A 14,806-nucleotide genomic window follows, 5' to 3' on the forward strand; every position below is an offset into this window, starting at 1 on the left:
CATTTACACTATAGTAAATCCAGTACATGTACATTCGAACAGCAAAGTTTTAGCTGACCGTCAGGTCCGACATGTCCTTCTTCTCACACCTTTTCTCTCTCTTACTTTGGCCATGAGAGCAGCCTCCAGCACACATAAATCATCTGTTCTTGTTGCTTCTGGGAGCACTTGTGCATCAGCTGTGAACACGAAACTGAAAGTAAACGCCGGCACTGTATTAAAGGTGCTTGGCTGCACTTGTTGTATGTATGCAGTTGCTACCAGCTTTATTGCCTGTGGCAGCTTCCTGCTGACCAGTCCCTTATCCTTGCCCAGAGCAATGCGTCTGGAGTGTGTCCTGCTCTGCAACAAACACCAAGTCGATCAGTTACAGTATCACCGCACACCTCCAGGTGTTGAATGCAATGCACGATCAAAATCTGCACATGTGCGTGGCAGCACTGGGTGAGTCCAGTTCACTGGAACTTCAAAAATAGTCAATAATCTAGAGATTGTATTTTGTTGACTTTTTTTTCTCCAACACAACTTGCAGTGTTAAGCACACACACACATTGACTGAAACCACTTGTCCTGAGCAACTTACAATTAATCACCCATTTATATAGCTGGGTAGTTTCACTGGAGCAATTCAGGGTAAGTACCTTGCTCAAGAGTACTACAGTAGGAGATGAGACTTGAACCTGCAACCTTTGCATCCAAAGGCAACAGCCCTAACCATTACTCTCCCAGCTGTTCCAAAGCATGTTGTAACATTAAGATACCAACAATTATTAACCCATTTTTATAGCTGGGTAACTTTTGCTAGAGCAATTAAGGGTACTAGAGCTAGAGAGAGGACTTAAACTTGCAACCTTTGGGTCCACAGGCAGCAGGTGAGGTTTAATATAAAGTCCTGCATTCTAAGGCCCTACTATCACTTACATTACATTTAGCTGACACTTTTCTCCAAAGCAACTTACAATTATTTACACAGCTGGGCAATTTTAGAGGAGCAATTTAGAGTAAGTACCTTGAGTCAAGGGTACTACAGCCAGAGGTGGGATTTGAACCTACAACATTTGGGTGCAAAATTAAAGTGAGCACCTGAAACCACTACACTACCAGCTTTACAGTAAAAAGGTCATAAAGGTCATAAAGTATAGGATACAGTAAGAATATAGCAAGCACAGAGTCACGGTAATGATTTAATGGCGAGGGAGCGTGGGAAAGAAAAGAAACAAGTGAACATGACATGTAGGTTTAGTCCTTTATAATTATGGAGCCTTGAAAAAGTGGAAAAGATTCCACGATATCGTGGGAAATTATTATAGTGAGATTACAGTTAATATAAAATACGAAGCAGCTTTTTGACACAGTTATGGGCTTATGTAATATTACGAATAATAATTTTTCCTGCGAGTGAAGACGGTGGAACGCCAGGTCCTAGAAGGTGGCTGTTTCCCCATCGGAGCGTTTTCCGTGCCACCCAGTGTTCCGGTTTCTTTACGGCAGGCTTTGGAAGGGGGCGGAGTGTTTCCCGTCAGACTGTTTTTCGTGCCACACGCGGTTCCTGCTGTTGGATACCAGGAGCTGAACTGAAGGGAGGGGGGGGTTGGTTCGAGTCGGACTGTTTTCCGTGCCACGCGCGGGTCCTGCTGTTGGACCAGGAGCCGCCATGTCGAGCTCTTACAGGAGCCGGTGAGTTTCGCGTCTCCTCGTTTTTAAAAATATCCTCCTCGCTGGCGGCGGTTCCGCGCGCTTTCTTCTTCAGCCGAGGCGAGCAGCGCGCCGGCGCGCGCCGTCCGACCGCTCGTGAGCACGTCAAGTGACAAGTCAAGTGTGGCGCGTGCGGGTCGCTAATGCTACGCTGCTGTAGTGCAGTCCGAGTGAAATAAAATAATTAATAATAGTCCGCTAAAAACGTGAAACTAGTCCGGCTTGATATGAATTATGCGAGGACGGCGGGATGGACCGAGTGTCACCGGAAAAAAAAACTATATTTAATAAAATGCGAATAGACAGGAGCAGGAATATTTGTCCGTTATACAAACCAAGACAGTCTGCAGGACTGTATGATTCGTTCAGTATTTATTAATGTTATTGTTGTTGTGAGCATAATTTATTGTCCCCATGGTATGCAATGGTGGTAAAATCCTATCATCCTCAGCACAGAATGGACAGTCACAGTCATGTGAGGAGCTCCATCAGTGTCTCTGCTGGAGGAGAATGAACAGGGAGCGTTTCCCCACAAGAAAGAGACTCTTGTCTTGAGTTGAGTCGAGTCGAGTCCAGGCTGCAGTGAAGAGAACCTCTGTGTGCAAATGAGCCATCATTTCTCCTGGAATCCTGTCACTGCAGCCAACTGTTTCACATTCCGTCATTCATGGTTCTCCACATTCTTCCTTGCTCCTCCACGTTTCTCCAGCACTCTTCTATGTTCCTCCATCGGTGTTTCTTCAGTCTTCTCCCATGTTCCTCACAGTAACATTTATTCACTTGGCGAACGCTTTCGTCCAAAGCGACTTACAACGGATACTATGTAGCGTTACTAGCCCACATACGTTATTCACCAAGGTGACTGCATTGCTAGATACACTACTTACAAGGGGTTACTCATCCATGCATCAGTGAAACACACTCACTCCATGACACTCGCACACCATGGGGGAACCTGAACAGCATGTCTTTGGACTGTGGGAGGAAACCAGAGCACCCAGAGAACATGCAAACTCCACACAGACTGAGCGGGGATCGAACCCACCTTCTCTCACACCACCCAGGCACTGTGAGACAGCAGCGCTACTCGCTGTGCCACCCCGTTGTCCTCCTGTGTTCTTCCCTGTTCCTTCAGTGTTCTCCCATGCTCCTCCTTGTTCCTTTATTGTTCTCCCATGCTTCTCATTGTTCCTTCATTGTTCTCCCATGTTCCTACTTGTCTGCAGCATTTCTTGTGACATTATGGACTTCTGTCCGTCCCTTCTTGCTGGTGTGTGGGTCACTGGATGCACCGATAATGAGACAGTATTTTAATCTTCCTAGACCCTTTCCACAAATTTTGCCTCGTAGAGTCATGTTACAATTATTAGTCTTTGCCAGGGTGACTTGCAGTGTTTGATACTTTCTTTACAGAGATTTACCCATGTGATATGGAGGAGGATAATTTGTACTCTATCAATTCAGGGGGAAGTGCCCTGATTATGGAAGTCACAGCAGATTTGAATCAGCAGCCTTCAGATTTGCATGGCGACAGCTCTAAACCGCTACGCCACCTGCTGTCACGTCTCCTCACACCTGTCGCCTCATGTCCACGCATTTAATCGAAATCTTTCGTTCTTGTTTTGAGAAATGTAGGCAAGCAGCTCGTGGAAAACAAGTGGTGAGACCCTGCTTGTGCATTGTTATGGCCAAAGTGTTTTTTTGAGTTTCCCTTGCAATATTTTGTGTGGAAAAAAATGTACTTTGTAGCACTTTTGATCTTTACTGTCTTCACGCAGGATTCAAGAGTTCAATGTAGCCTTGAGCGAAGAGAAGATTAACTTGAAATCTCTTCGAGAGCTCTGCTTTGGCGGTGAGCAGCCGCCGTTATTGAGCAGCCCGGTTGTTCTTCGAACCCTTCGATGTTAGGATGTCAGACCAGTCATGTCGGAATAGATTCAATCGTTTGAAAGCTTGTTGTCTCTCCCTCTGAAACAGGAATCCCTTTTGAAGGAGGAATCCGGGCTCTGTGCTGGAAGGTGAGTTTCCTTCCTTTGCTCAGTCCTCAATAAAGGCTGTTCGCTTGAACTGCTTCACTCGTCACATGGTTTTTAATTTCAGTAGATGGTGTCATTCTTATATTTTTCTTATTATTTTGCTGATCTCTGTCTAAGGAGGGGGGTGCGGTGGCACAGCGGGTTTGGCCGGGTCCTGCTCTCTCGTGGGTCTGGGGTTCGAGTCCCGCTTGGGGTGCCTTGTGACGGACTGGCCTCCCATCCTGGGTGTGTCCCTTCCCGCTCCAGCCTTATGCCCTGTGTTGCCAGGTTAGGCTCTGGCTCGCCGTGACCCTGCTTGGGACAAGTGGTTTCAGCAAATGTCTCTGTCTAAGGAGACATATAATGTTAGATAATCAGTTTTTCACTGATTTACCAAATGAATACAGCAGGGTATTCTTACCATTTCAGTTCACAGTAAGTGCCTTGATCCAAGGCTCTACAGCAGGAAATGAGGTTTGAACCTGAGTTCCTGGAGTGTGTGGCAACAGTTCTAAGCACTACCAGCTACACATCACTTACTAATTCATCATGATTTATTATGCAGTGATTTACCCAGTTATACAGCAGGGTATTCTTACTGTGTCAATTCAAGGTAAGTACCCTGATCAAGGGTACTACAGCAGGGTGGGTATTTGGAATGGGAATATTCAAAAAGGTAACGTGCCCAACCACTATGCCAGTGCTGCCCCATTGCTGGAAATGGCTGTTTTGTGTATTAATGCCCTTATATTTAATAACATTGTCATCTTGTGCTCATTTTAAAGAAGTGCAGAACAGCTGTTCGAATGTGTCCGCCATAACATCTCGGACGTTGTGACGGGATTTTCGCGTCAAACTGTTGACGTGTGCTCTCTGTGCAAAGACTGTAAATAAACAATCTGAGTGGGAGATATGAATTGCTTAAAGGGGAAGGGAGGTGTTTGGAACTCACCCTTTTGTAACCTGAGGCTCCTGGTTGAAGAAGCTGGCGGGCGGATGTGCTCTAACAGCTTTCTCCTGCTTCCAGATTCTGCTGAACTACCTTCCGCTGGAGAGGTCACTATGGGACTCCTTCCTGAAGAAACAGCGGTGAGAGTCTCCCGCTTGCGGGGCTGTTTGGCCCACCCGGGCGTGGATATTGATCGGCAAGCATCAACCCGTTAGCGATCCATCTGCTCAGAGAAGCCAGCACCGTTCTCTCCTCATGATCTGTACGGTCTGTTTTGGTTAGAGATTTGAAACGGGAAGCTTTGGAGGCCGCTCTTCATCTCCTAGTGCCTGTAATTGACGTGCCTCCCCGTGTTTTACAGAGGGTTAGTCCACGTGAATGATGTAAAAGGCCAAAATTGGCCACTCCTGGTTTTGGCTGGCCGAAACACTCCAGAATAATCTGCGTTGACGGAACATACAGGGGGTAGACGAAATAACGAAAACACCACTTGATATAGAAGTTTAAGTTGGCAGTAACCAAACCACAATCACAAATACAGCTGCAAAGGCGTGACATATTAAATTGTGTGCCAACTGGCAGTGTGTGTCCAAAATGAAAGAGCTCTGATAATAGTCACTTTGATGTCAGTTCTCAAAGCAACACGAGGCAGCAAAAAGAGTTCCAAAGATGTCAAGTAGTGTGTGCCTGAATTGCAGGTGCATCGGTCACAAAAACTGCAGAATTATTTAATGTGTCTCTGTGAACAGTCTCAGAAATAATGACAGCAGATGCCAAAAATTGACAAATTGCACCAGAAAAGGGGAACGGTGGTCTCAAGTCAGCAGTCACTGACAGGGATAGACTGACCCTTCACAGCATAGTTGCTAAATGCCCCAAAAGTTCAGCCTCAAAAATGACCACAGCATTGAAAGAGCAGCTCTGTGATCCAGCCTCTACAAAACTGTACACTTAGTTTTGTACAGTTTCACACACACACATTTTCTGAACCGCTTGTCCCATACAGTTTCATAAAGGTCCAAATTATGGCAGGGCTACAATCAGAAACCGCTTGTATCCAAGACCAGTGCACAAAACCTGGACCCCTGAAGAATAGAAAAAATAATGTGGTCTGATGAGTCATCTTTCACCCTGTTTCATACATCCAGACAGGTTTACGTTTTAAGAATACCAAAGAATGCCTTCAATTCAAAATTTATATTGCCAACTGTTAAACATGGTGGCGGATCCGTAATGATATGGGCATCCGTCTTATGGGAGTTATGGGCCCAAGTGCAAATGCTGTTTCCTTATGATGTTCCCATATTGCTGCATGATAATGTCCCCACACACATTGCTAAACAAATTCGGCAGTGGTTTTATGAACACAAGAATGAAGTCAAATGTCTTCCATGACCCACTCAATTACCAAGTCTGTGTGTTCAGGGCTTGACACCATTGTTCTTTTTCCCCTAGACTATTCATTCATGCCTCCATTGCTGTTTGCTCCAAAAAAGTCACGTGCAGTCAGTCACCCCATAACTGAGTAAGCAGAAAGATACTGAGCGAGCGACACGTTTCAAATTATGAGGCCGTGTTTGATAATGTGATTTTGCCAATGAGGATTTCCACAGGATGCTGCTGTAGTCACCGAACCCAGATTTATTTTCAGGGGCAGGCCCTTGTAGTCATTCTATGAACAAATTTCTTGCACAAAACTAAGGTGCGGTTTGGAGTCCTGAGCTTCGCTTCTACGAATATTGTCTAATATGAACTAAATTGAGCTGCATAGCTGAATAGGGGTAAACCTTTGCCTTTTATTACATGACTCTAGAGCTTTTTTTAAAAAAGAAAAAAAAAAAAATCAAATTGGGGGTTTCGATGCATCTTGCTGCACTTATTGTGGCCAGTTGTGAGGCAGCCACAGGGCAGGAATAAGGCACAAGACAGCAGGACTTTAAACCAAAAGCGTGTCTTATTATAAATGAAAAAGAACAGAGAGAAAAACAGGCAACATTCTCATCCTGTTTTTCCCAAATTCTGCTCTTCCCTGTCTTCAGGCCAGCTGCATTTCTAAGTCCCCCTTGTTGTGCTTGAGTGGCTGCAGCTGGCTGTCATGATTCAGTTAGTACAGGTGTGGGTCCCAGGGAGCTGTCCATCACGATGCTTCTGCCTCCTGGCCTGGGTTGGAGCACCCACCAGCTCACAATATTATTCATCTGAATCGGGGGTTTCCACCCCAAACACTCTCCATTGGGAGTAATTCCTTCCAGGTGAACCCGCAATGTTGCCAGCATTTTGCTTCTCCTGTTTAAATGTTACTGTTGCGTGTTATTTGGTTATGTAACAATCATAAGGAACGCATCGGTGAGTGTGTACGAATTGAGCAATGTAGGGGAGGTCCAGGCGTCCTTCCTTACGCCATCCATGGCTGTTTCCTTCAGGGAGGTGTACGCCCAGTTCCTCAGGGAGATGATCATCCAGCCCGGCATTGCCAAGGCCAACCTCGGCTTCTCCCGAGAAGACGTCACGTTGGAGGACCATGTGAGTCGCGCCCCTTTTCTCACCCAATCCTCGTTCCTCACACAGATGGCGGGGCAGGGCGTGCAGACTTCTCAGGCCTCCTCTGCAGGGGTTTGCCGTCTCTTGAGGTGAACTACTCTCACCTCCCTCTCTGTCTGCCTTTGCAGCCTTTGAATCCAAACCCAGACAGCAGGTGGAACAACTACTTCAAGGACAACGAGGTGCTCTTGCAGATCGATAAAGACGTCAGGTATGGCTCTGCACTCCTCTGGGTAGCGACTTTCACGACCCTCAGAGTGTAAGGGTTGATGGAATTGCTTTTTTCCAGACAATTCAAGGTTCTCTGGAGTCTCAATAAAGAGGCACAATAAAAGGTTTAAATGGTTCATTACTATCTGCATGTATGTCCCTTCACTGTCTTTTATACTCCCAAAACTCTCTTATCTACTTGTACCCATAACAAAGACTGTCCAAGGTCTCCTTCCAGTAAGTGGAACTTACCAGTGTCAGAGCTTCTAGAAATTTCAACAGCAGGCTGTTACAGGTATATGCACACCAAAGAGAAGGTGTACAAGTAAGATATAATTGGGTAAATTAATAAAATACATAAATGAATAGTATATGGTGATTAATATAACAGAGTAACACAACAAATTTTTTTTTTTTAAATTCTTGGTTATGTCAGCTTTTGCATTGATTTTGATTAAAGTTTATACTGATGACAAAAATACCACCAAAGTATCAGTTTTCTTGAAAGTACCAGAACATTCTAGAAAGCATCGGATCCTAAAAGCTACTGGAATATTCGGTGCTTGGAACCTAGTGCCAAAATTTGCTAATTTCAAGAATGTGGAATATTTTTCTCAAAATTGGCATATAGTACAAACTGATGCCAAAAATGATTACTCTAACAAAACTGAATGGAAAATGAAAAAATTATACATAACATTTTTGTTACATCGTGTGATTCAAGAAAAATTGGCAGTACATCATAATACTATGAAAAACAGTAAATAACAGAGTAAATAATGGTGGAAAGAAGTACAGACGGTCCCCGATTTACGACGGTTCGACTGAGGGTTTTTTAGACTTTACGATGGCGAGCTGGCGATAGACATTCAGTAGAGACCGTACTTCAAATTTAGTGTTTTAATTTTTTCCCGGGCAAGCGATATGTGGTGCAAGCAATACTCTCTCACGATGCTGGGCAGCGCCAGTGATCCGCATCTCCCAGTCTGTCACACAGAGGTGTGTATTGGTGTATTAAATGCATTTTCGACTTATGATGGGTTTTGGGGAACGTAACTACAACGTAAATCGGGGACCACCTGTATACCCTAACATTCTGGCTCTATGGGGTGCTCTAACTGACGTCCTGACGTTCTCTCCTCCAGGCGTCTGTACCCTGACATGGCCTTCTTCCAGAGGGCCACAGAGTACCCGTGCCTGCTCATCCTGGACCCCCAGAACGAGTACGAGACACTGAGGCGGCGTGTGGAGCAGACCACCCTCAAGGCGCAGACCGTGGACAGGAACCGCAGCGGCGTCACAAACGTGATTATACTTTTAATGCTGTGTATGGACACTATGGGAGTACGGAGGGTTTACCAGGCAGGGTCTGCATGCCCACCGTTGTAGGGGTGTTCTAAGAATGTTGTTGGGACACCATTGCAGGTGAGCTCCCCAGGGAAAGCCCAGAATCTCTACCCATCCAATGAGTTTGAGGTACTGCCGCCAGGCAGCGAGGCCCACTGGGAGGTTGTGGAACGCATTCTCTTTGTGTACGCCAAGCTGAACCCGGGCATCGCCTACGTGCAGGGCATGAATGAGATTGTGGGACCCATCTACTACACCTTCGCCACGGACCCCAACTGCCAGTGGAAAGGTGAGCTACACGCAGAAGAGTTCCTTTAATGGTCCCGCTGTCCCACTGTGCTGGTTCTGCTTTCTGTGGACAAGCGTGTCCCTCTGTCTGCTCTCCTCTGGTTTCTGTTCTTTTCCTCTTCCTGCTCTAGTGCCCTCAGAGCTGCTGAATCCCTCCCAGCATCTAAGAAGGGTCGCAGGCCCATCTCCTTCAAACCCACTTCTCTCCCAATCTCCTGACTGCTCCATGAACTTGTACGACACAATCTGTGGTGACCACCTCTGTAGACTCAATTTTCTGTGCAGCTGGGTCAGTCTCAATGGTGGCACCATGATGATTTCGCTGAAGTTCTGCTGACATTGTTTTTGGCCCTGTGATGTCTTTGAAAACGATAAGAAAGTTGAAATAAAACTATTTGAGGTTTTTGGCAAGATGTCACACTGATAAGAATCCAACTCAGCATCTAGATGAGACCTCATGGAAGAGTCAAACTTCATTTAAACTTCATCTGTAACTATAGCAGACACGTTAACAAATTAACAAAGGTGATGAGAAATGCGTGTCCAGGCACCAGAATTTCACTTAAATATTATTGTTTGTGGTGGATTGAGGTTTTCCATTTATGTAATTATATCTTTATAATATTATATAATATATTTAAATAATACTTTAATAAATTATTTATTTTTATAAGATGTATGTCGCTTTGGAGAAAAGCATCTGCTAAATGAATAAATGTAAATGCACATCTTTAAAAAGGTTTTTATTTTGGCTCTTCTGAGGGGGGTGGAAAAATATTTGATTATAGATATTTAAATAATTTAAAAATGTTATTTTTATTGTAAAAAAAATTGTATTTTAAACACAGCCCGTTAGTAGTGTAGTGCTTAGAGCTGCTGCCTTTGTACCCAAAAGGTATAGGTTCAAATCTCACCTCCAGCTGTAGTACCCTTGAACAAGGTACTTACGCTAAATTGCTCGAGTAAAATGTCCAGCTGTGTAATTGTGTAAATAATAAGCAGCTTAAAATTGTAAGTCACTTTGGAGAAAAGTGTCAGATACATGTAAGTTAAATTTTTTCTGAAGAATATGAAGGGTCATAATAGAAATACTTGCAAAATACTGAGAATGGTGTTGAAGATTGGTAGCTTGTTTAAAGGTAAGTAGCTGAAATCACAACTGATGCTCTTTATCACCGGTCCATGAGACTCACCCAGCTGCTGATGTAACATTCGCCCAGAATAAAGATGGTGATGGGATGGCGTGTGACCGTGTTGAGAAGCGCGTGTCTGTGTCTACAGCTCTTCATCTGCTAACTGAATGAGTGCAGATGTAACTGCTGTGTGGTCGTCTTCGCAGATCTCCATCGTGCGCTGGCTGCTCTCGCTGGGCCCGCCGCCCTAATCTTGTCACAAGTTCAGCATCTGGGGCCCTGCGAGATAATTCACTATCGTAGACCTGTCCCAGCGGCCATGTCTCCTGTCTCTGGCCCATCGTGTCGCTCCGACGCTTTCTTCTCGTTTGCGTTCCGTTTCTCGTTTTAATGCGGCGACAGGCTTCCTCGAGTGAAGCACATGGATGTGGGTGATCCACGGTGTCGGGACGACGTGCACTTATTGTTAGTTTCTCCTCCCTGTCTCTCAGAGCATGCCGAGGCAGACACCTTTTTCTGCTTTACCAACCTTATGTCGGAGAACAGGGACAACTTCATCAAGAGCCTGGACGACTCGCAGTGCGGCATCACCTGCAAGATGGAGAGCGTCTACTCCACCCTCAAGGAGAAGGACGTGGAGCTCTACCTCAAACTGGTGAGCCGCTCGGCCTGGAAGAGGCGTGCAACTCGTCCGCCTCGTCACTTTGTTATACTCATATCTGTGGCAACCGACTCTGAATTATAGACCATGATTTGTCTCCCCTGATCGTTGAGGAGGGCTGAACAGGAATGTTCTGAGTGTCTGTAAGCAAAGTGGACGTTTGATCGACAGGTCACTTGAAGCCCCTTGAATTTGTCCCTTCAGCAGGAGCAGAACATCAAGCCGCAATACTTCACCTTCCGCTGGCTCACCCTGCTCCTCTCCCAGGAGTTCCTGCTCCCGGATGTCATCCGCATCTGGGACACGCTTTTCTCCGATAAGGACCGCTTTGAATTCCTCATCCTCGTGTGCTGCGCCATGCTGATGTAGGCTTCCCCACTACCGCTCATTACAGTCCACGCCCTGAATTGATACAATAAAAAAAATTACCCAGCTATATAAATGGGGGGATCGATGTAAGTAGCTTAACATCACAAGTTGTTTTGGAAGAAAAGTGTCATGTAATTTATTATTTAGTTTGTTTTTCTCCAAGGTGACTTACACTAACACTGTCAGGTTTGTACACTAAGCTGCTTAAACTGATTTACCCATTTATCACATAACTAGCGGGCACCTGGCAGTATAGTGGTTAGAGCTGCTGCCTTTGGTCTCAGGTTTCAATCAACTTCAGCTGAAGTATCCCTTGAGCAAGGTACTTACCCTAAATTGCTCCAGTAAAATTACCCAGCTGTATAAATGCGTAAATAATTCTAAGTAGCTTAAGCTTGTGATTGGACGCTTTGGAGAAATCATCATTTAAATTAATATATGTAAATGTAAGTAACCAATTAGAAATCCTTGCCATGCAGTGCTCTCCTGTAGGGGGCACCAGAGGGTGCATTCTGATTTCAGCTAGTGACCTTACCTTACTTTTCCATGTGCGTTTGTCCCAGTGATGCCATAATGGATGTGATGTCAGTTTTTTCCTCTGTGCTTTCAGTCTAATTCGGGACCAGTTGCTGGCTGGAGACTTCACGGTCAACATGAGGCTGTTACAGGTAAAGAACGCACTAATTTCCTCCCGGTGTCAGAGTGGTGAATTGTACTGTCTCTGCTTGGTGTCATGACCCGGACCTCTCTGACTCCGCAGGATTACCCCATCTCCGACGTCCACAGAATCTTGCAGAAAGCCAAAGAACTGCAGGATGAATCCTAACTGCCGGGCCTCTTCCCTCCCAGCCCTCCCTTCTGCTCCCACTGCACTCTGGGAAGCCTTAACCGTGGCGCACATCGGCAGTGGCAGCAGCATCACAGCAGACCCTAAATACGAAGACCCCCCGCCTTGTGATACCTGCGTCCTGCTGCCGTGCATTATGGGACAAATGCTTCCATAGGCTTCCCCTCTGCACAAGCCCCTCCCACAAACGGTATCCTGTTTTCTAGTGTTTGTTTCAAATCGAAGACTTGAAAACCAGAAAAAGCAAAACTAATACATAATTAGCAATTCCTACAACAATATTTGTGAATGCATACAAAAGTGAGAACAAATAACACTCCGAGACTGTTATTTTTGAGTAAGGAATTCAGTCTTCTTGGCATTTACTTTTATGTTTTGAAGTATTCATTTTTAATGTTTTCTTTTTTAAAACCGGTTATTGAGTGAAGAACTTAATTATATTTTTTAGCAAATATAAGCATTAAGTGGAGAAGAAAAGGCATTAAGAGGCTGGAATCCTGCCAGCAGCTGGACAGGTGTACCCCTGGGGGTGTGTACACCTTCAGATAGCAGGATGAATGTCTTTACCGTGGTCCCTCTTTGCGGAAGGGGAACCTGCGCAAAACACTCTTCTTGACATCATCCTAGTTTTATTCGTTGACTGTTTGCTCGTTTTGTCTTACGTTGTGTGTACATGCCATGTGGCACCATGTATATGTGAGGCCCTTATGTTTTTGGTGTGGGTGTTTACGCCATGTACGATCAAGTGTCTTTTGGACACCTTGTGTCCTTTGAACTTTGACCTCTGGATCGTGACTCAGACAGGGTTCAGCTCTTAGTACGCGGGTTCAGGGTTCAGCCGGACAAATGCGGCACCCACATGACTAGTGTTAACTGCCCTCACGCTCTCTGCCCCCCCCCATCTTCTCTGACATCAAAGTGTGTGTGTTGGTTGTGTTGTTCACCAGGGCTCTACTCGAGGACCCAAAATTCTGCACCTTTGTGATCCTGCTACAGGCTTTTATTATTCTCACACGTTCATCATACAGGAACATTAGCAGTGCTGCTTATTAATCTTTAATCAATAGCATTAAGCTGAAGTGTGTGTTGTCCACAGGTGTTCTACAGCTGAAATACTACTCTAGAGTTATTTGCAGGGACGGTGAGGATTGGTGGAGTGTGGAATGTGTCGAACACGTTAGTTACTGATGTACCAGAAGGTGTGGAAGAGGGTAAATTTTGCTCCAAGTTTGCTCCCTGAGCTCAGCTTCTCCCCAAAGACCTCCACACCAGCACCGGGATGCCTGGCTGGCTGTATGGATGTGGGAACATCAGGGTTGAGCGGAGGACCAGTGATGGAATGGATCATTTCTGTCAAACCCCATCACACGCAGTTAAGGAACTGTCAGTGCCAGACTTCTCCCAGCTGCTGAAATGTTTGTTCTGTTGGTCCTCTCCCTTGATGATGTTTTAAACATGTGGGTGTGGGGGACTCTGCTTCCCCTGCTGGTTCCCTCGTTTTAGTGCTAGAAAGAAGGAGATGTGACCACGGTTCTCACGGTCGTAAGCTGCAGGAGAAGTCGTCCCTGTCTCTCAGCTCCTGTGGCTCCATCGTCCTGCAAGGCCATGGGGAACCGCGCCTTCGTGCATTCTTATGGACGAATGAACATGCATGACCGCAGCTCCACCTGTGTTCGCCGTACTTTATCATCATCAGTTATAAGCTGGTTGTGCCGAAAGGCCTGTTTTCCAATCGACTTGAGCGTTTAGAACGTCCCGACTTCAGAATGTAGGTCCCGTTCTGTTGGTGTACATGCTTGGAGTCACATGCTCTATCACTCCCAGCATCTCATAGAGCAAATTCTGCTTGAGATGTTGAACTCCATGTGTCTGTGAAACAACTTCTAGGTTCACGCAGAAAGAACAGTAAATAAACATACAGGTCATCCTCCACTAAAAAATGGGGATCTGTTCCAACGACCTCGTCGTGAGTCGCAAACCCCCCCTTGCAATGTATTATATGGGCCATAAGAACATATAAAGCATTAATTAACATGCAAGAATGCTACATTGTATAGTAGGGCTTTGTTACTCTCCCCCCCCCCATTGTTTGTGCATTATCCATGTTAAAATAATACTAATAATACTATAATGTATATAATCATTGTACTGTATAGCTGGTAGTCTAGTGGTTAGAGCTGCTGCCTTTGGACAGAAAGGTTGTAGGTTTGAATCTCGCCTCCAGCTGTACTACCCTTGAGCAAGGTACTTACTTTAAATTGCTCCGGTAAAATTACCCAGCTGTATAAATTGGTAAACAATTGTAAGTAGCTTAACATTCTAAGTTGATTTGGAGAAAAGCATTGACTAAATGTACTATATTTCATGCTGCACTATTATTTTCACTTTAATTCCTAAATATATTGTTTTTAACATTTCTTTTCAGCAGAACAGTCACTCTTATCACTTGATAGTAACAGTAAAAGTATTTTGAAGGGACTCGGACGAAACATTTTGTGAATGAAACTGCATTACGACCAATTGCCAGGACTCAAAAATAATAAGAGGTTAATAGGAGTTACATCGCATGTCCAGGTCATTACAAGTTACATCTTGTAAGTCAAGGTCCACTGACTTACCTGCTTGAGTCGTTGGTGCAGTGCATGATGGGAGTGAGCATGTTGAAGAGGGGTGACGGATGGCACGTTCCAACCAAATGCATTTCATCCTGTTGACCTGCGTCAGTCATTTCGTGTTGTTAATGTGTGATGG

General features: G+C 45.1%; 1 protein-coding gene across 2 annotated transcripts; it reads left to right on the top strand.

Moving 5' to 3' along the window:
* The first annotated feature begins 1,455 nt into the window (after nucleotides 1–1,455).
* tbc1d13 (TBC1 domain family, member 13) lies at nucleotides 1,456–14,133 on the top strand. Of its 2 annotated transcripts, XR_001965090.2 has the most exons (13): nucleotides 1,456–1,677; nucleotides 3,474–3,547; nucleotides 3,673–3,713; nucleotides 4,738–4,799; nucleotides 7,083–7,182; nucleotides 7,329–7,411; nucleotides 8,556–8,715; nucleotides 8,836–9,046; nucleotides 10,670–10,833; nucleotides 11,044–11,204; nucleotides 11,819–11,876; nucleotides 11,969–12,245; nucleotides 13,315–13,327. XR_001965090.2 is itself a non-coding variant. In XM_018731515.2 (12 exons), exons 1-12 carry the CDS (start codon nucleotides 1,655–1,657, stop codon nucleotides 12,032–12,034), a joined length of 1,203 nt encoding a protein of 400 aa, XP_018587031.1. In that variant the 5' UTR covers nucleotides 1,456–1,654; the 3' UTR covers nucleotides 12,035–14,133. The 2 variants fall into 2 exon arrangements, 1 of the variants encoding a protein (XP_018587031.1); XM_018731515.2 differs by having other exon boundaries at nucleotides 11,969–14,133.
* The last annotated feature ends 673 nt before the right edge of the window (nucleotides 14,134–14,806 follow it).

The sequence above is a fragment of the Scleropages formosus genome, chromosome 17 (genome assembly GCF_900964775.1).
Source record: "Scleropages formosus chromosome 17, fSclFor1.1, whole genome shotgun sequence".
NCBI classification, from domain to species: Eukaryota; Metazoa; Chordata; class Actinopteri; order Osteoglossiformes; family Osteoglossidae; genus Scleropages; species Scleropages formosus.